The sequence below is a fragment of the Necator americanus genome, chromosome II (genome assembly GCF_031761385.1).
Source record: "Necator americanus strain Aroian chromosome II, whole genome shotgun sequence".
Taxonomy (NCBI): domain Eukaryota; kingdom Metazoa; phylum Nematoda; class Chromadorea; order Rhabditida; family Ancylostomatidae; genus Necator; species Necator americanus.
The window spans coordinates 32,529,520-32,550,533 of NC_087372.1; the positions used below are offsets into that span (position 1 = coordinate 32,529,520).

General features: G+C 41.4%; 4 protein-coding genes across 4 annotated transcripts; 2 read left to right on the plus strand and 2 right to left on the minus strand.

The window, feature by feature from the left end:
- Positions 1 to 978: 978 nt before the first annotated feature.
- RB195_020184 (uncharacterized protein) lies at positions 979 to 5,854 on the minus strand (the record flags this gene model as incomplete). Its single annotated transcript, XM_064188381.1, has 12 exons — positions 979 to 1,167; positions 2,066 to 2,193; positions 2,296 to 2,433; positions 2,491 to 2,557; positions 2,622 to 2,770; positions 2,841 to 2,907; positions 3,078 to 3,205; positions 4,659 to 4,736; positions 4,895 to 4,996; positions 5,431 to 5,490; positions 5,548 to 5,700; positions 5,758 to 5,854. 12 exons carry the CDS (start codon positions 5,852 to 5,854, stop codon positions 979 to 981), a joined length of 1,356 nt encoding a protein of 451 aa, XP_064044262.1.
- A 4,197-nt stretch (positions 5,855 to 10,051) lies between these two features.
- On the minus strand, positions 10,052 to 20,991 carry RB195_020185 (uncharacterized protein; the record flags this gene model as incomplete). The annotated part of the gene is made up of 13 exons (XM_064188382.1): positions 10,052 to 10,093; positions 10,202 to 10,257; positions 10,586 to 10,814; positions 13,675 to 13,755; positions 13,822 to 13,884; positions 13,951 to 13,977; positions 16,385 to 16,465; positions 16,532 to 16,597; positions 16,666 to 16,692; positions 17,824 to 17,925; positions 20,461 to 20,545; positions 20,600 to 20,676; positions 20,914 to 20,991. The coding sequence occupies 13 exons, from the start codon at positions 20,989 to 20,991 to the stop codon at positions 10,052 to 10,054; spliced, it is 1,014 nt and encodes a 337-aa protein (XP_064044263.1).
- RB195_020186 (uncharacterized protein) lies at positions 11,598 to 11,885 on the plus strand (the record flags this gene model as incomplete). The annotated part of the gene is made up of 1 exon (XM_064188383.1): positions 11,598 to 11,885. One exon carries the CDS (start codon positions 11,598 to 11,600, stop codon positions 11,883 to 11,885), a length of 288 nt encoding a protein of 95 aa, XP_064044264.1.
- On the plus strand, positions 12,219 to 12,467 carry RB195_020187 (uncharacterized protein; the record flags this gene model as incomplete). The annotated part of the gene is made up of 1 exon (XM_064188384.1): positions 12,219 to 12,467. One exon carries the CDS (start codon positions 12,219 to 12,221, stop codon positions 12,465 to 12,467), a length of 249 nt encoding a protein of 82 aa, XP_064044265.1.
- Positions 20,992 to 21,014: the final 23 nt, after the last annotated feature.

Below are 21,014 nucleotides of genomic sequence, written 5' to 3' on the forward strand. Positions count from 1 at the left end.
ATTGATCTGACGTTGTATTCGGTGTACACTTGATTTCTCACTTTTTCCTCCTTTCGGTAAGACTGTTCACGTGCGGGCGCGAAGCAAGGAGGACAGGAGAAGTTGAGAAGGATTGTTTGTTCAGTACTTTTGCCTAATCCGTGATAGTTTGCTGTTCCTCAGTTCCAGAAGTCTTTTTCGAGTCATGAGATGTTCTGAAATCCTCTTATATCACATTCTGTTTGCAATCGTTTTGTTTACCCGTGATTCAGTAGACCTCATTGACTCAATCTGCTCAATTACACTGCTATACCGCTTTTCTTCGAAACTGACTTTGTGAGCAATCCCTGAAGTGGTGTATATATCATGTTCTGCCTTTCCGCTCACTGACTATTGGTTCGGTCTCGAAGTTACGTGTTTTCCATCGACTTTTATTGTTTCTTATTCGTTACAGTGCTATGGTTTTTCTCTTTTTTTCATTACGAGTAGGTAGGTTTTAGGAACCCATTGTTGACATATTGAGATTATTAAGATTTCCATATTGTATAGACATTTCTAAGATGTAGGTTCAGTATAGGAACTTTTTTCATGAAATTGAGTACATTTTTAAGGTCCCCTGTGTTACTTCTGTAGGTTCGGTCCCAGAAATTGGTTCTTCTGGAGAAAAGCATTTCATATATGGTAGGGTATGATAAGAGTAACTAAGCTATTAATTAGTAATTGTAATTAAGCAGATTTCACGGCCGCTGGTACCTCATCGCAGCCGTTTGGAGGGCATGTTGGTTGGTAATGTATATTGAGCCTCATGGTTAAATGACTGTCACACTATACTTGCCGTCTTTGTATCCACTTGCTGTTCCCTTGTTTTGTTTTCTTAAGAATTGATCGTTGTAATAATATCCCTTACAATCAGTATGTTAAGCTTACGATGCCTTTTGGCAATAAACTTAGAACTTTAGGAAAGAAATTTTAAAACAGAACATTGTGAGAATTCCTATTTCAGTCAAGCGAAGGCATGCACTGAAATCGCTCGAAAGCGGCTTTTTCGAGATGTTCCCTATCTTCAGGATGAGAGATTTGTATAAGTTCATAAGCTCGTTGCCGGATACTCTTTCCAAATAGATTGGCGATACCGTATTCGGTTACCACATAGTGAGTATGACCGCGAGTTGTTACAACACCGGCTCCCTGAAACAAGCAATATTTCTTTAGCACTTTGTTTTTACATTTTGTTACTTATGTTTTATATGTTGTTGGTGTCATCAGCACCAGCATCTTTTGGACTCTATTCATGACACATGTGTCTTTTATATTCCTTTATTTATTTCTTTAAAGGTACCATATCACGAAATTGACGTAGCATGGAAGCCCTAGGGGACCCTTTTTCGGGTTGTAGGTTTCGGAACCCACCGTGGCTCCGCTCAACTTTCCTTAATCGTCGTAAAAAAGGTGTTCGTTCTTACGAGATAAGTTGGAGCGCACCACCCCTGCTCACGCGCCGCGTCACTGAGTGAGTGGTCGAATATCAATGATGTCTTCTCAACAGGCTTTTCAAGTGAAGCCAAGGAATAGGCTGCTGACAGCACCGCAGCGTGTACAAGGGGACGTGTTCTAACGTAACTCGTAGGAAATAAAACGGTTCCTTTTTCGACGATTAGAGGAGCCACACTGGGTTCCATAATCAACTCGAACTACAGGTCCCGTGTGGTTTCCGTACTACGTCATTTTCGTGATGCGTTGCCTTTAGGTTAGTTATTCACGTACAGCAAAAGTAGTCTACAAAATGAGGAAGCGGCGTAGTGGCAGGATCGAACTGGAGATTCTTTCGTCCCTTTTTTCTCTCTTATCCGGTCATTTTTACGAGTTTTCAAAAAACATTTTTGGTTCATTTTTGCATTTATAGTTATGTTCGACGAACAATTTTGTTAGGAATAATTCGTATAACTTTTGAGTCCCTCTAATTATGTGGTCGATGGTGACTGTATGCAAACATAAGCGTGCTTGCTGTGGATAGCATAGGCTGATGTCGAGGTGGGCCAAAGCAACACATAAATATGATTGTCAAAGTAAGGATTCATGTTAGTACCTGTGACAAGGAGGCTACTATCTTTGATTTTCCTTTCGAAGTACGCGAAGGAAGAAGAATTATGGCTTTTCCTTCACGGTCATGTGTTGTTGCAGATGCTGTGACAAAGTCTACTTGACCACCGAACCCTAAAAGAGGAGAATCTTCCCGTAAAATTGATTTTGCAAGTGAAATAATCTCAAAGTAAAGGATAAAAACTACAAGGATGAAATGCAATGGAATAACATTACCAGAATAAAATGTGTCCCCAATGGATTCTGCGGCGATTTGTCCTGTGAGATCAATTTCAATGCAAGCGTTAATAGTGGTCATTTTTGAGTTGGATCTGATCACTTCGTGATGGTTTGTCCAATCGCTCCCTTCGAAATCTGAATGAAAAATGAGAACTTTGTCTTTAAATGATAATATGTGAATGTGTTACTTACGAAAGAGGGCATTGTCGTCTATAAATTCGTAGAATCGTTTGCTACCGTAGGCATAGCTGGTCACGATCTTAACCAATTACACAATTTAGTTTCACACGGAAGCAAAATAGTCACAATTCTTATTCAGCCACCTTTCCTGGAAGGACAGACTTCTTCAGACCTGTTATCACACCAGCATCTATCAAGTCTAGTACTCCGTCACCGACGGCTTCAGTATGGATACCGAGATTTTTGTGGTTTTTCATTGCTGATAACGTTGAGTCAGGGATTGCTCCGATTCCTGAATAGGAGATTGACTATTCCAGTGAGTTTTATCTGATTTTATCGCAACGTTTCTTAAAATTTCATACCCAGCTGCAAAGTGGCACCATCGTCAACCAGATTTTCTGCAATCAGCTTACCGATCGTTTTCTCCACCTGAAAGAATGTGGTCTGGAAATGGAATCGAATTTTGAAACTTGCTGGTGACTGTCCAACTATTGGTTTAAAAGTTGGGAGGAAAATAAGTAGATTCGAATATTCGGGATTGAATTTTCTCTTCAAGTCATTGCGAACGAAAACCCCCAAAATACGGAATTCCATCGAACCTCTGTAGCCGCTCCACTGTCGGGTTTAGCGTGAACTTCACGTGCATGCACTTCTACCATGTAGTCTATCTGGGAGATGTGGATCGACGTATCCCCGTGGGTTCGAGGCACAGACGGATTCACAAGGGCTGTAAACCTTAGCATCTAATTAATGACTCCAAGATTGTTCTATATTTTACGATCCATTTTTACTAAGAAGATACAGAACTGTGTTCTGTGCTTTAACGACATCACCCCACGAATCTTGAGTGGTGCGAGTTTCAGGCGGGTTATGTCCATACGGGGTCGAAGGTTATGGAGAGGAGGGTGCACAAGGCTGGCGCGCTCCAATCGAACTGATGTTAGAAAATGGCGCGCCGGAACGCTCAAAGCCGTATCTTCCGGGCCGTTTTTCACGGAAATTAGGAAGAAATGGACGGAATCACCCTCCTCTCCATAATCTACGACTCCGCATAGGCATAACCTACCTGAAATCCGCACCACCCCAGAATCGTGGGGTGATGCCTTTAAAAAAAAGTAACTAGCTAACAGGAAAATAAAAACAAGAATGTTAAATACGGACAAGCAGATATACAGTGCATAAAAGTGAAAGTTGTCAAAATAACAAATAAGTAATATTTGCTTCTTTAGAAACAAAATCTAATGTGTCCTGTGAGATAAAGTGTAATTGTGGAACCCGACTGACTTACCATTCACTTCCAGTAACCCTGTCTGAAGAGCGTGGTAAAGTTAAAGCAGTAATTATTCCAACTCTATCTTCTTCTGCCTTTTAGTAGCATTATTCTACATGTCATGGATCCTCGAAGAGTAATGCTTAGGTTTTAGGGTCCCGACTGACACAGCTATTCACTTTCAATGATTAACTGTTGATTGATGAACTATCACATCCTCAAATGGAAAATACATTAGAAGTTAAGAACGATATTTATGGTCTTTGCGCTCCATAGAATTTTTTTGCGCTAGAAGTCCAAGTCGAGTACATTTCAATTAGAGCACGGTTGAGTGCCCTCTCCCAACTAACTTCACTTTATTTTAAATGTTAGCTACGTAAAAGTGAAAAGGAAAGTTTTTTTCTTAAAATACATAACTGAAAACAGAATAACATCAAAGATCATGAGAAGCGATGTCTACAGCCACTCCTACTTACTTATTTCTTTCTTATTAGTGAAATGTTGTCAGGAAGTAAAACTACTTCTATCCTTTTAGATGCATTTCGGATTAAAACACAGGATAAACTTTCTACTCATAAGATTTCTATGTTGATAGCGGTGGCGTATTTTTACGGGTAAATTATTTTCGCTTATTCACATCAAACTGGTTCCTGATCATGTTATCGGCAATCCTGTGCTTCACGTACATCCTATTTATCAAGCTATTCTTGTTTTACTTTAGACAACAATTGGACCAAATGACCTACTCGCTGTCTCCAATTAGTTTTCGCTTACTGTTTCAGTGCATTTCTTTTAAAATTAAAACTTAGTGCTATCGTTCTTCTTCCATTCGCCGGAGTCAATAACTTAGAGATTTGACGTAATTCTATTTAAAAATTAGTGGGATTTTTCAATTGAAGCATGGATTTACCAATGATCTTCTTGGCGTTACTTGCAGCCGCTCTAGAACAGTCAATATCCAATCCCATTGTGCAGAAACCTCTACTGTCTAAAAAAAACGATTTTTGGCTCGAAATAAAAGTAATCCAGGATCCGATGAAATAAAATTTGAAAAAAAAAGAAACGAAAAAATCTGTTCCCTACTCTATGGATGCTCTATGAATTTTCCGAGAAGAAAGCGAGAAAAAAAAAAGAAAAAAAAGTAACCTGGTGGGCTGACAGAGATCAATGCAACATCAACTGGTAACCCTCCACTGTAGAAGAGTTGAGGGATTTGTGAAAGAAAGATGGGAATATAATCGGCATGACCTAAAACTTAATAATCATTACAATTTCTGGCAAAATTTTCCCTTCAGAACGTGCACGTGTACGCACAGCTGTGACGCAGCTATCGCTTCACTACAACTATTATCGGGTCAGAACGACATGGGCGGTGCAGCTGCGTAAGCGTTAGAGTCGAAGGGGACTCTTGCTAGCTCTAAAGCGATGAGTGGTGCTAGCGGAGGTCCCACCTCGATCTCATCTGCTACGCGCCACCGCGCTCCTTCGGCCGCGGCCGCTTATGCAACTGTATCGGGCTTTATGTCGTTTTGACTATATGTTTGTTTTGACGGCTGGACCGCATCCATATCAACTCGTACATCTTCGGAGACGAGGTCATACTCTTTGTTCCCTTCTAACCGAAAGCTCTAAGAAAAAAATCCTGGCGTTAAAATCAGAATTGCCATGGGCTGATGACTTACCTTTGTTGACCAGATTTCGTAGACTTCCACCTATGAAAAGACATTTTGAACGAATTTTACCTAAAACATTACTCCACATTTGTTTGAGTATGAGCGAAGTTACATGAAATCGCTGACCCCAGTATTCCTTATCCGTCCACGGTATTCTTCCTCCTAGGATAATATGTGACGGCCGTATATTCGACAAATTATTTCGTTGAACATGATGGCATAGCGCATCCAGAAGTTCTGTTGGAGTTGATGCATGTGAATGGACATAAATGTGGTCACCTGAGAATTAAATCAATTCAAATGGTGAACTCCTCTATCAGGGAAAGAAATGCTCACCGGAAGTGATGCAAGACACCGCTTCGTCAGCGTTTACACGTTTTGGATGTTTGCCAGTTACTGGAAGTGTTAGACGACTAGGGAAACGACGTAGCATAAGTGCTTCGCAGGACCTCTATGAGGATTCACCTTCATGATTCTATGAGGTTTCTTAGTGTTACCGTTAAGAATCTCGATGGCACTCCATAGATGTGCAGTGCCGAGGACGTTTTCATGAATGGAGAATGCGAAAACTTTAAAAACTGATGAGTAAACATTTTAGTGTAAACTTAATGGGGGTGAAGTCTCCATGTCTAAAAGGATCACCCCACGAACCTGGGATGGCACGGATTTCAGGCGGGTAATGCCTAGACGGGGTCGTAGATTGCTGGGGAGAGGGTGATTCCGTTCATTTCTCCTTGTATCAGTGTAAACAGACGACCAGAACGCTGTTCCTTACGACTGCTTCTGTTGCAGTGCGCAACCATTGCGCCCTGCCCCGCCTGCGATTCGTCCGAATAGGTTTTCCACGAATCCCAGGCGGGGGCGAGCGCAAGGTTTGCGCATTGCAACAGAAGCCGTCGTGAGAAACAGCGTTCCGGAGTCGTCCGTTCCCACTGATACACGGAGAGATGAACGGAATCAACCTCTTCCCGACAATTTACGACCCCGCGTGGTCATTACCCGCCTGAAACCCTTACCACCCCAGATTCGTGGGGTGATGCTTTTAAAGATCGTGATTGTACTAATCACCTAACCACGGGTATCCAGGAGCGAAAGGAAGGTTCTGTCTGCTTCTAACGTAGAATTTACACTTCCACATGTAGCTGTGAGATCCAGTAATAAGCTTAGGATTTTGTTTATTGGGGAAATAGGGCTTTTCAAAAATAAATAATGTTCGATCTTACCTTTTCAAGCTCTAAAAGAGGCGATCTCGCTGAAGAGTTAGCCAAGAATTAATGTTCACAGAAATCTCATGTTTGGTTCAACCTGTGCTCGTGAGTTCGGCTCACGATAATATGAGATTTTATACCCAAGAAAGAAAGCAGTGGTTCAGTGGTACAATGTTTATCAAAAATGCAGAAAGTCAGGAACACACGGAAGAATGCCCGCCTGCCCCGGCTAGTCCATGAACTACATACTCATTCAAACGCACCGCCTCCTTGCCATATGGTCGGCAAGGAGGGGACAGTATTGCAACATTACAAATCATCAATTGTCGTGTTCCGAGATCAGAACACAACCTAAGAAAAAAAAATACAGAGGATCATTTAGTCTCAAAACGATCCAACCCAATATATTTGAAAGTCTAAATGCCGGAGATCACTGGTCCCGTATTGATGGTTCTGTACGTTTCCACTGGACCAACGCTAAGTTTACTCGTACTGCAGACTGCAGTGATGAGTGATGCTAGCGAAGGTCCCACCTCGATCGCAACCGCTAGCTCCACCGGGCTGATTCGAGCGCGGCTGCATACGCAGCCGGACCGAGCTTCAGGTCGTTTTGAACCATAACCGAATGAACTACTTTCGATTTCGCCTTTTCGACTCTGGGGGAGCCGATTTCGCCGGAAATTTAGCAAAAAACAAAGAATTACAACAATTTCAACTCAAAATAAACATAGAATAAACAAAAATAAATAGATGTTGAGCTAATAGAAGTGTTAGGGGGTAAAATTGGTCGCAAATAAAAAAGTAATAAATATGAAAAAAATAAATATATGAAATAAATCTGTTAATATGAAATAATAGAATTGCTTAGATTCTCTTAGGAAGAGGTCGAAGAGTGTCTTTTAAGTTAGAGTCGACGAGTAACTGCGCACTCAAGAGCCATTCAAAAATTTTAAACGGCACTTCACCTCCTAATTAAAAGTGCAATGATGCATGCAGGAAACTTCGAGACTTGTTGCTTTCAGAAGAGTTTCTCTTTTCTTATTAGGAAGAAGAATTTCTCCCATCTTATTAAGTAGAGTAGTTACAAGGTTGAAATTGTTCAGTACTAAAGTAATATGTAAACATCAATATAGTAATGTAGTAACATAGTATATAAGCATTTTTCCAACGATAATTTACTAGATGTAGAGAATGATTTGTCAATTCACCACAGGAATGTGAAAAAAATTTTCTCTTTAAGAGTTGAAGCAAAAAAGTAGTGAGCTCTGTTTTTTTTTTTTGGTTTATGGCCAACCTGTGAGTATTTTCGAATGAATGAATGAATGTGTAAAAAAATAAAGTGAATAGTAGTAATAGCTGAAGTATAGTACGAAGCAATGAATAATGGTCGCTATTAATATAATTAATGTATTGTAGAAATTCTCTCTCCAATCTTCTTAAGTCTTTTCTATTTGTACAAAACATTTTCATAAAGTAAGTTCATTCAGAGTTGTTCTTAGGCGAATCAGAACGAGTTTTTTTTTGAATACTCCAGATTTCTGGACCTGATAGACTGCAAGCGATTTATTACGGCGAGTTATGGAATAGTCCCTATCGGCAATTATCCACTATGGAAGAAGCATACATAAATGAATGAAGGGCTGGACAAACAGTTTACGAATGATTCCTTAGTGCACCTTTTCCTGTTCCACTGGAGAACGATTTATTATTTATGGATTATTATGGATTTCAGTGGATTGATTGATTTGGATTGGATTTTATTTTATATCATTATGGATTTCGTAGTTTTCGAGTACGGGCCGATAACAAGTGAATCAGGATAAAATCGATCGGTGAATACATTTGGATCTAATTTGGTTAAGTTTGGATATGATGCCTAATAGGACAACGTCAAATTGGGAGATAAATCGAGCAAGACATCCCTAGAAATCCAGCGATATCTCGATTGGATACAATCGCAAAAATGACCGATGTCTGTCATTCCATGAGGAATGTGGTAGTCGATCTTTGATCCAATATCAGAAAAAAATAAAATAATATAATTATAATATAATATAATATAATATAATATAATAATAAATAAAAAAAACGGCTAGTTGTAGCGGTTTCTTCGAGAAAGATGAATTATGAGAAAAAACATTGTTGTAATTTTCTTAAAAGGTTTCTCGAAGGTTGGAGGGTTTTTGAAATTCCTCTCAAAGCGTTAACAACTGGAAAAATTGAAAAGATCAGATCTATATAGCGAGATCGAAACAATGTTTCGGCCATCCTTATCAATTCTCGATCAATTTCATCGATCGGTACGGAGTCGAAATCGGACATTTTCGTTAGCATTGAAAAAAGAAGTGATCATCACTTTTTTGAGACTATCTTTGAGATCAGCACTTCGTATAGAAACCTTTAGGATTATTTTTATGTTCCAAAGAGCGTGACTAGTTCACTTTCAACAATTCTAATCGATTTATCACATGATGCAGAACAGATCGATCAATATAAATTCCATAGAGATAGAGAAGTCGAATCATATAATCATTTCTTCGCATTGTCTGAAAAAGAAGTATTTTTGAACCAGAATAAAATTTTAAATTATGCATAAAAAGAGGGGATATTCGGAACCACTATTAGTCCTATCTCTTTTATCTTTCAAAAGTTACAGTAATTTTACTAGTGGACGTCAAATTATGCAGAGTATCATTTATTTATTTACACAATAGGTACATTTGAACAGGGACAACATTTCTGTAGGGATGAAACCTTTTTCGATTCATGACACAAACAAACAAACAGACAAATAAACACGTAAAGATTTGGAAGACATAAGATTTAGGTGCGAAATCAATAAACAGAATGAAAAGATTGTTTTTTTTTTTGCATTTTCGAATGGAATTTGAACTGTTGGCTAAGATTTGGGATCTATTGAGAAATTACAGTAAATCCTAATGGGCTGAGCACTAAACTCACTGAAGCAGATGCTCTCTTTCCTTCGTTCGTTGCTTTAATTCGAAGGAAATTCCCTCGAGAACCGGGGGAAATATCCGAGTGAAATCGTCTAATTTTGGAAATTGAACGGACACACTCAATGAGGCGTTTGTCGTTTTTTTGGCCCACGGAAAATCCTCCAGATCAATTTCTCTTTTCTTTTTTTGACGGAATTTTCTAACGTTTTCTAAATTTTTCTTCAAACAGTGGATCGGTTAAAGGAGAAAGAAAAATTTTGCTGAATGAGGCGGGGAAAAACAATTAACGTGAACGTTTTGATTGCTTTTTTGCTGCTCAGCGCAGTTACGCTATCAGCGATCTCATTAGCTTGAGCTAATTCTTTCTCGATAGTAAAAAGACGATCCCAAGGGTAGGAGATTAGACATCCCTTAATAGGTTCGAGCTAATGAACTACGCATTTTAAATACATACATTATTTGACATTAAGTAACAGGCACCGTTTGCTCAACCGCTCTTCCGGGTTCCTGAAAAGAAAACTTAAAAGAAACAGGGTTATTACAGCATATTACAATAACTCATACTTTCTCAAAGTAGTATGAATAATTCGAGAAAAAAGACCTCAGCAAACTCACCTTTCCAGGTAATCCGGGACAAGGTGCTAAACATGTCGCCTGTTCGCGATCATGCTCTGCAACTTGTAGATTATATTGAAAGAGATGGATTTAAAGGCATCACTCCACGAATCTGAGGTGGTACGGATTTCAGGTGTAGTATTCGTATACAGGATGGGAGACTATGGAGAGGGCGGTGATTCCGTCCATTTCTTCCTAATTTCCTTAAAAAACTGCCCGGAAGATACGGATTCAGGCGTTCTGGCGCACTCTTTTCTACAAGAAGTTCGACTGGAGCGCGACAGTCTTGTGCGGTGCCGCATACGAATACTCCAGCTGAAATCTACACCACCCCAGATTCGTGAGGTGATGTCTTTAAAGATGGATCAAAGAGCTGTGACTTACGTTCACTGTGTCTTTTGAGAAACTGTAAAAATGTTGTTTTTGTAGAATTGTGGTAGCCAATGTATTTAGATTCATTCCTGATATATGAGTTTTCCATTCTGCTCCTATCGTCTTTCGCTCTCTTAATTTTTGTCACTTTCGTGAAAAAATGCGTTTTTCGTGGTCTCATAACATCTGCTTCGTATTCTGAATAGTTGTGCTCTACACTTGTTGGGGTTCCCGTGGTGACCTGGAAAAAAAAATCAATTTTGAACCGAACATCTGAAATACAAACGTCGGTTTTAGGGCGTCTGGACTGGGTGGAGTGTTTCAGAACTTTTTTCCGACTATGGATTGGCGTTTGATAGGATAGGAGTTTGCGGTCCGCAAAGCGGTCAGCTTCCCAGTTGTTGTTCACTGAAGCTTAGATTGGAGTTTGATAGGAGTTTGCGGTCCGCAAAGCGGTCAGCTTCCCAGTCGTTGTTCACTGAAGCTTAGATCCAGAGGTAGGGTTGAAGCCACCGTATCACGTGGGTACAGAATGGGAACATAGAACCTAACGTACCTTAGGAACTAAGACAGTTCCCACGTTGTTTTTTTCAACGATTAGGGAAGGCTGAGCGGACCAGTGCTAGCTTCCGTAATCTACAATTCGAACTCTAGGCTTTCGCTACAGTTTCTGCACAGCGTCAAAAACGTGGTACGCTGCCATTATGGTTAAGTTTAAGCATATTCGTACAGTCTATGCTCAGATCTGGAAAACATACAACCATTTGGGGCCTAACTTCGGTTAGGAAATGTCCGACATTCCCTACGAGAGATCACATCATTCCCACTGGATTAGTCTTCAATGGCCGCTTCCTACGCAAGCTTACGTGCGTTGTAAATACAGATTATCCTGGACCGACTCATCAAACATCGCGAAGAAACAACGCGCGACGAGCAAGCTGGCTTTGGTCCTGCCCGATCTACGATTGACCAGGTGTTCATCGTCAGGAGAGTGATCGAAATCTGGCAGCGGTATTCGAAGCCAATGCAATTAGTGTTTCCGGACTTTGAAGCCGCTTCCGACTCTCCTCATCGAGGCCGTCTTCTCAACGCGCTCCGCGCCGATGGAGTACCAGGAAAGTTCGTTCGCTTGCTTGATGACATGAATCAACGAACAAATGCTGCAGTTCGAACACCAGCCGGATGTACAACACCGTTTGAAGTGGTAACTGGAGTAAGACAAGGGGCAGTGGCAGGACCCTTCCTCTTCAATTTCGCCATCGACGACATTATGCGAATAACAGTAGATCAGTGTCCTGCCGATATGGATTGATATGATTCTGGCACCATCAGGACGTTCCTTGACCGATCTCGAATACGCTGGCGATGTTGTTATATTCGTGGAAAGCAGCACGAAACTTCGACATGTTGTCAACCTTGTATCGAAGTTGGCTGCAGCCTATGGACTACGTCTGCGTTCTAATAAATGCAAGCAGATGTGGATCTTTTTGAAACCTTGAACAGGAATCAGGGTGGACGGACAATCGACAGAACTCGTCGATAAGTTCTGTTACCTGGGCTGTACTTTGAAGAACAACGGCTGCTACAAGAGAGATCTTCAGCAAAGATGCGCTAAGGCCATTTCTGCATTTAACTCCTTAGCGAAATGCCTGTGGTCGAGCCCATCACCAACGGAGCCAAGCTGCGAGTCTTCCTATCCGCAATTCGCCACATCATGATGTACGGATCGGAGACTTGGGCAGCACCATCAACGGTTATGGAGAGGCTTGACTGCATGGAACGAAAGCTGCTTAGACCGCTACTTGGCTACTCTTGGCCTAGGGTATTCACAATGGAGGCCTTTACGCAGAGATTGATGTGGTATACCGGCGGAAGAACGGAAGTTTTAGACTGAGGTGGTGAAAAAAGACCTGAGGACACTCGGCGTGAATAGGTAGTTCATTCGAGACGTAAGGTTTCGCAGAATATGGAATAGCGACGAATGGGTTGATTCTGTGCAAGCTCTTGCAAAAGATCGAGAAGGTTGGGCAGAGCTATGTTCAGGGACGGCACATCTCAGCGAAGATGCGGGTAATCGCGTCAGGCGATGACATCAGCCCGCCGATTAATTCAAGTAAGTCGAATGAGTTCAGATCTCCATCCTAGTTCTTTTCGTTTCGGTAGCCTAGGCTACGGCTCCTGCGATACCGCCTTTCCTGGCGCTACCGTAACAAGCTTTCCTCCGGAGTCAGAAAAATCTGTTGTTATTATTGTGAGATGCATATAATTTTAATACCTATGGGCAGGTTGCCGGCCTCCCGCTCCATGATTTTTTGGGAGGACGGTACGTCCTCCACACTGTAAATGGAGGTTGTTTGTTGGAGGTGACTCCAGACCTCCTCCTTTGCACATCCCAGTCGCTTGATTGCAGGCCAGACCGACGTGCGGGATGTAGAATTATTATGAGCCGATCTAGGCACAGAAGAAACAAGAAGTCCATCCCGTTTAGCCTCCGTGTTTGTCGGTTAGCCCTCTATCCGCCACCTGGGGCCACGTAACCTCGCAACTAGCTGGCTGTGATTCATGTAGTGAGAGAGATCTGTGGATTCAGTAATATGACACAAAACATGCTATTAATGGGCGGGTGTAGTGTAGTGGTTAGAGGTCCCGCTAGTTGCACGATCGACCGGAGGTTCGAATCTGCGCTAGTGCTTACTAAGACTTTCATCCTTCTCGGGTCCATAAGTTGGTACCGGACTTCTCCAGCAGGATAGAAACACTGACTTGACACATCGGCTGGCCCCCGCAAGTCATTGTGTAGGCCAGTTACACGTTCGTGAACCTCAAACGATTCTGAATTGAAGTGAACATGGTGGCGCATCCCAAGCGGATTGATTGACGCCAGATACTTTACCCTTTATCCTTTTTGCTACTAATTGTACCCGGATATGCTTAACCATTTCGGGTTAAGTTGGTCACCTAACACTTCCCTTGTTTTTATTTACGGCACACTTATGGGCGTATATAAGTATATAAATAAACTCAGAAAAGATAGACTCAGAATAAATCTTATATATATATATATATATATATTTTCACGCAGAAATTTCTTAATATTGTACCTTTTTTGTGTGTCCCTCAGCATCGATATTGTTTGGGTCGGATGTCACTGGGAGAAGACTTGCAGTAGCTACTAATTTGGACTGGAGTTTCTCATGTTTTGCTAGATTTATGAAGTGATTCATAGAAATAAGTTCCTAGTAGATTACCTCATAAATTGTTTTCCTCTGTGTTCCTCGTTTTCCCATGATTTTCGAAATAACAGAAAAATTCTAGAACACATTTTTGTACCAGTACTTGGAATGTAAAAAAATGTGAATGATATTATGTGAACGTACCGAATCCGCAGGATGCTGCGCTTGTGCCTGAAATTTTTCGAATTTTCGAAAATGACAATTTAATAGCATTCAGGAGGTATCTGTTATTATTATGGTATTTAAGGCCTTCAGAATGACACGAAAAAAAAAATCCTATGAAAGACGTGTAAGCCTTTCAGCCTTTTTATTTTATTTCTTCATGGACTCATTATACAGTGCGTTTCAAAAGTATGTATCCACCTTGAATTTGACGATTTCATGTTTTTCACTCATTTCTGGTGAACCAAAATAGTCTCATTAGATTCCTCGTGGTCAGAAATAGTTAGCTACTTGTCTTCGGAAAGAGATTCTGTCTCAAACGAGAATGGGACTTATTTGAAAAAATGTTTTGTTTCAGAAAAATGTATCCACCAAGAGGTTTTCATCAAGTTGAAGGTTCTCTCTGGAAAGAGCATTTTTTTTGGCGAGAAAATCATGTCATATATAACTAGCTTGATCTGCTCTTCATTATAACCACTATGCCAAGTCGCGGAACTGTGCTCTCCACAGAGGAACAAGCTCAAATTCGAGCCTTTAAGGTTGCCAGGTTGTCAAACCGAGCCATTGCTCGTAAGATCGGTCATTCAGGGATGCGTCAACCGTTACCTCCAGAATCCTCATGGCTCCACGCTTACTGTGGTCCGGAGGTGAGCCGAAAAAAAGTGCAATTCTGGACCAAACATCTAAAATACAAACGTCCGGGTTTTAGGCCGTTTGGACCGCGTGGAGTGTTTTAGCACTTTTTGATTTTTTCCAACTATGGAATGTTACTCGATAAGAGTTTGCAGCCCTCAAAGCGGTCACCTTTGTAGCCGTTGTTCACTGGAACTTAGATCTAGAGGTAGGCTTTAAGCCATCGCAGGACGTGGTGCGGAAACCACTGCAGAAACCTAGAGTTTGGGTTGTAGATTACGGGAAACAGCGCAGTTCCTTTCATCCTTTCCTAATCGTCGTGAGAACGTCGTGGAAAACAGCATTCTTTCCTACGAAATCAGCTGCAAAGCGCCACCATCGTGCACGCTCCGCGTCCACGTGCGACCGGTCAAGGATCAATGAGGTCTCCTCACCATCCCATCTAATTAAAAGCAATGGATTGAGGCTGAGAGGATCAGAATGCGTACATAGAACCTAACGTACTTTAGGAACTAAGGCAGTTCCCACGCTGTTTTTCTCAACGATTAAGGAAGGCTGAGCGGAGCAATGTTGGTTTCCGTAATCTACAATCCGAACTCTAGGTTTCGCTACGGTTTCTTCCTACCACGTCAAAATCGTGGTACGCTACCATTATGGTTACGTTTAAGCATATTCGTACAGTCTATGCTCAGATGTGGAAAACATACAACCATTTGGGGCCTAACGTCGGTTAGGAAATGTCCGACATTCCCTACGAGAGATCACATCTTTCCCACTGGATTAGTCACGTCTTCAATGGCCGCTTCCTATGCAAGCTTGTAAGTGCAGATCTCCATCCTAGTTCTTTTCGTTTCGATAGCCTACATGGCTCTTGCAAGACCGCCTTTCCTGGCGCTACCGTACCAGATTTTCCTCCGGAGTCAGGAGACTCTTGCTTATTACTGTTAGATGCATACAATTCAAAAGCCATGGGCAGGCTGCCGGCCTCTAGTCCCACGACTTCTTGGGAGAACGATACATCCTCCCCAGTAGACATGGCGGTCGTTTGTTGGAGGCGACTCCAAACCTCCCCCTCCTTTGCACATCCCAGTTCCTTGATTGCAGGCTGGACCCACGTGACGTGCGGGATTTAGAAGTATTATGAGCCGATCTAGGCACAGCAGAAACAGGAAGTCCATCCCCTGAGTTCAGCAGTAAACCTAAAATATGCTATTCATTGTATTCATTTGCAAGCTGGAATGTCGTTTTTTAAACCTATTTTTAAACTACGTCCTTAAAATTGGTCTTGACTCTCTCACAGCGGTGGTTAGCCATTCAAGGATAGCAAACGTGGTGAGGCCTTCCGCTTGAAGTCCCCCACCTGCTTACCCGGATATGCTTAACCATTCCGGGTTAAGTTGGCCACCTAACACTGACAACCGTGGTTTTACTGGAGCGTTCTGGGTTTGGGTAAAGGATCTCGCGTGAGGACTTCCTCCTTTCCTTTGCAGGAGGATGACCTGTCAGCATACATCACCAATATGCAAAAAAGGCCAACTTTGACGTCCAAAATGTAGAGACAAAAGTCTAATGAACTCTGTCATTTCTTGTTTTTATTTACGTCACATTTATGGGCGCTTTAAATAAATGAATAAACTCAGAAAAGAGACTCAGAATAAATCTTATATATATATATATATATATATATATATATATATATATATATATATATATATATATATATATATATATATATATATATATATATATATTAATTTAACGCAGAAATTCTTTAATATTGTACCTTTTTTGTGTTTCCGTCAGCATCGATATTGTTTGGGTTGGATGTCACTGGGAGAGGACTTGCAGTAGCTGCTTGTTTGGCCTGGAGTTCCCAATGTTTTGCTGGATTTATGAAGTGATTCATAGAAATAAGGTTTTAGTAGATTACCTCATTAACTGTTGCTTTACTCTGTGTTCCTCGTTTTCCCGTGATTTTCGAAACCACAGAAAAATTCTAGAACACATTTTTGTACCAGTACTAAGAATGTAAAAAAAAATGTCAATGATATTAGGTGAACGTACCGAATCCGCAGGATGCTGTGCTTGTGCCTGAAATTTTTCGAATTTTTGAAAATGACAATTTAATAGCGGTCAGGAGGTATTTATGCTTTCAAGGCCTTCAAAATGACAGGGAAAAAGTTCCTATGAAAGAAATGTTAAGTTTGTACTTTTATTTTATTTTTTCATAGACTCATGATATTAATATTTATATGTATGCATACTAGCATACATTCATATGAGTGTTAACACCTATACCAAGCGCTCTCAACCTCGAAATCTCACGTTTGTGCACCAGAAAGAACGACACGTTCTCTGCTTAGGCGTAAATGTTTTCATCCTAACTTGGGATTGAACGGCAGAGAATTTTCCCCGTTGAGAGCTCAGTCGTAGATGGAAACAAAATTCCACTTGTAATCTTATGTTGGTTTGAATCCAAAATTCTGTGAATTATAATTCCAAATGTGAGTTTTTCGTGAAAAGCTCATAGGAGGCGAAAATTCCCTCTGTCCATGCAGGGAACATTTAAAGGCATCACCCCACGAATCCGAGGTGGTGCAGATTTCAGGTGGAGTATTCGTATACGGGATGGGACACTATGGAGAGGGGGGTGATTCCGTCCATTTCTTCCTAATTGCCGTAAAAAACGGCCCGGAAGATGCAGCGCCGCACAAGGCTGGCGCGCTCCAGTCGAATTCCCTGTAGAAAATAGTGCGCCAGAGCGACTGAAGCCGTATCTTCCGGGCCGTTTTTTACGGCAATTAGGAAGAAATGGACGGAATCACCCCCCTCTCCTTAGTCTCCCATCCTGTATACGAATACTCCACCTGAAATCCGTACCACCTCAGATTCGTGGAGTGATGCCTTTAAATGAATTTTCGTTTCTCAACAGCTATGCTATCCTATCGTTTCACCATTTCTAGTATGCAATACTATGTCAAAACAGTTACGCGTGTTCTTTTTTAAATAAGGAGATGTAATAATCCCCAGAGATAATATTTCCATGCAAGAAAAAAAAACTGATTAATTAGAATTGAGACCAGATTGATTGATTTCTGCCTAGTATTCAAAAATGTTCATTTTCGCTTCGTTTACAAAAAAAATTAAAGAAAATAACGGATTTAACGAAGTTTAGTTGTGATGCATTTTTTCCTCTTTACTATGATATTTTAATGTTCTCACCGTCTCTTTGGTTTTTTCAGCATTCCTCTTGGACATGAGGCGATCGCGCACATTTGGATCGAGCAGAGGATTTTTTTCATCTTTTAGAGATCGTAAGTCTGTCTGAAATTCGTACGTTCGTTCCTTCGGTACTAAACTGCAATACTGTACTGAGTAAAATTCGAGTGTAGTTTTGAGTTTTTTCTTAACTCGTAAATGATGAAATTTCATCTTTTAATCGGAAGTATTCACATGATTATGAGAATATAGGAAAAAATACGAGGAAAAACCTCACTCCTCAAAAGAGTGCTTGTTTCTCAAAAATTGTCCTCTTGTTCAAAAAAAAAAAAGAAAAAAAAAAGCTGAGCTCAGTGAAATTACAGTCATCACATACAATTCTGCTATATAATAACGGGCTTAGTCTGTCACGTGTGTGTATGTGTATGTGTATGTGTATGTATGCATGTGTGTATGTGTTTGCGAAACGAAATTCCAAAAATGGTGTGCGACGAGTCCACCGGCGTCGGATCGGCGCCAGATACCTATGAAAGGGGGTGGGACGGTTCCCACGGCGTCGGATTGGTGTGCCGGCCCCCACCAGTGGGATTAGGGGCGCAATAACTTCGTGTGCATGTCGCAAAAGGTAAATGGGACGTTGCAACCGTTTCATACCCGTGGCCGCTGCGCGCGTTGCTTTTCACCTTTATGACTCCTCCGCGTGCCAGTTTCCTTCTCCGTTCGCCTCAAGTTAGTAGCATGCCTCCCTCAGGAAGTGGGAACACGAATGAAACCGACTGCTTAAATAGTAGCCAACAGCTTACATGATCTGAAGTGGAACGTTATCTTTATCAGTACTTTGATGTCGTTCACGTCATTTTATGTTAAACATCATTCTTTGATAACTGTTGGTGAAAGCATGAAGAAAACCCACACTCCGAGTAATAGTCTCGAATTTTGTCTGTATTATGTCGGTATCGAAGGAGTATTCAAAGCTGACGTTTTAATGATGTCCAAATGTGGAACATTTAGAAAGAAATGTATGAAATGTTGCCTCTAACTTTATACAAAAAAGAAGAAAGTATTGTTTGAAAGGCATCAATCTAATTTCACAGCAAATGCCGCTACTATTAATTTTCATTAATCAGTGAACGCGACCGAAGCGAACGCCACAGAAAGTCTGAAGTCCGGCGTTTGACGGACGTTCGGACTGGTTTGCAGAATAACTAAAGTTTGTCATAGTGGAACAAATTGCAAATTTTCGAATACCAAAATTACGAAGGGTTTACAGCAGAAATTAAACAGTAGAAATTGAAGTAACTGTTTGTTTCCAAGTTCTTCTTTGTATCTGAACCACCCTCATCACTTCCACTAACTCATCTTATCAGTCGCAAGGACTGAAATGGGGATTTTTTTCGCATTAATTCAATTTTGTGCAATTTTCAGCTTTGAATTGATTATGAGTACTATCTACGGATGTCTCGAACGGTATCCATCTTTAAAGGCATCACCCCACTTATCTGGTGTGGTATGGATTTTCATTGAAGTATACCTGTATCGAGATTATGGACACAGGGATGGTTCGCTCATCTCTCCCTGCATCACTGTAAACAAACGGCTTCGCAATGCGGTTCCTTACGACGTCCGCTATTACAACGCCCCATCCTTGCGCCCCGCCCTCGCCTGCGATTCGTCGAAAATCTGTTTGGACATCCCGATAGGCAATTCATTTCATTCGATGAATCGCAGTGGGGGGCGTGGCGCAAGGGTGCAGCAGGTAAAGTCTTAAGAAACAGCATTCCGGAGCCGTCTGCCTACAAAGATACAAGGAGAAAGAAACGGAACCACCCCTGTATTCATAATCTACGACACGAGATAGGTATACTCCAACGAAAATCCACACCTTGGGTGATGCCTTCAAATCTCGGTGAAAGTATTGATCTGGCTGCAAAGTTGCCACATATGAATGAATCCTGTAGTGTCTGTAGTGTGCGCAATTATCGATCGTTAATTAGTCAGTCCATCGTCAGGTCATCAAGCCAACTTCTCTAAAAATTGAATTCTTATCTATTGTTACTCTTTCCCTTCTGCCTTACCTTTAAGGAGTTTTTTTTTTTCATGATTCTAGTCGGTTTAGTTTTATTCGGATCAAATCGGAATATCGGTATCGTAAGTGGCGCGGTTGAGCGCAGCGGTTAGGATCGAGGCGGGACCTTGGTTAGCACCATTCATCGCTGCAGTCCGAGTGAAGATCCCGCCTCGATCTTGGCCGCTACGCTCCATCGCAGCGCTCAAGGAACTGCACCGAGCTTCAAGTCGTTCTGACCCGACTATACATCACCAGATAATGTGTATTACTCCACCACCAGCTTACCAACGAAGTTAGTAAGGGCAGAGGTGAGTAAGCGAGTAAGAGTCTGAGCAGCAACAGATGTGAGAGGTGAGCTCCTACGTTCAGTTGTGCCATGTCGATACGTTAAGTTCGTACGAATTCCTACTCCAGAGAGTAACTGTGAGGACCACTTCACGCAGGTTCAGCTTGAATTTCATTTTCTACCTTTTTTACCATCTTAATAATAATAATTAATGAATAATTTTAGCAGAAATCAAACAGAAAATAGTCAATATAAGTTTGCATGAGGTAAAGACTATATGACACACCTCCGGTTGTTTTTCCGTTTCTTTTCGTGGTGGAATTTCGATTTTTAAGTCAGTTACATCCATCTTCGCACCGTTTGAATCATGACTAAGTGAGCAGATCATAGGACCTGCCTGGGTGCAAATACCAAAATAAACTTACTTTGAAGATGAGGTGGATGACGTGCTCACTTTCTTCTGCTCCATTTCCGGATTGCTCATGGACAACTTGGTAATGTGCTGGAATTAATCGTTATGGTTGGATCAAGTTGACACGAAGCTCGCTGCGTAAGCGGCTGTGCTCGAAGCGGCGCGGTGAGACATAGCGGTTGGGATCGAGGTGGGACCATCGCAAACTGTCGCAACGATGAGTGGTGGTGGCGAAGGTCCCAGCTCGATCCTAACCGCCACGCCCCGTCGCAGTACTTTCGTTTTGACTCCACTCCAACAAACAGACAAACGTAATTCTAAACTCACCCCCGCACGTCGTCGTTTTGGCAGACAAAGACCAACCGACTGTGAAAGAATCATTGTGGTGAAAACTGCGACCAGCATCTACGACCTCATGAGTAACCAAT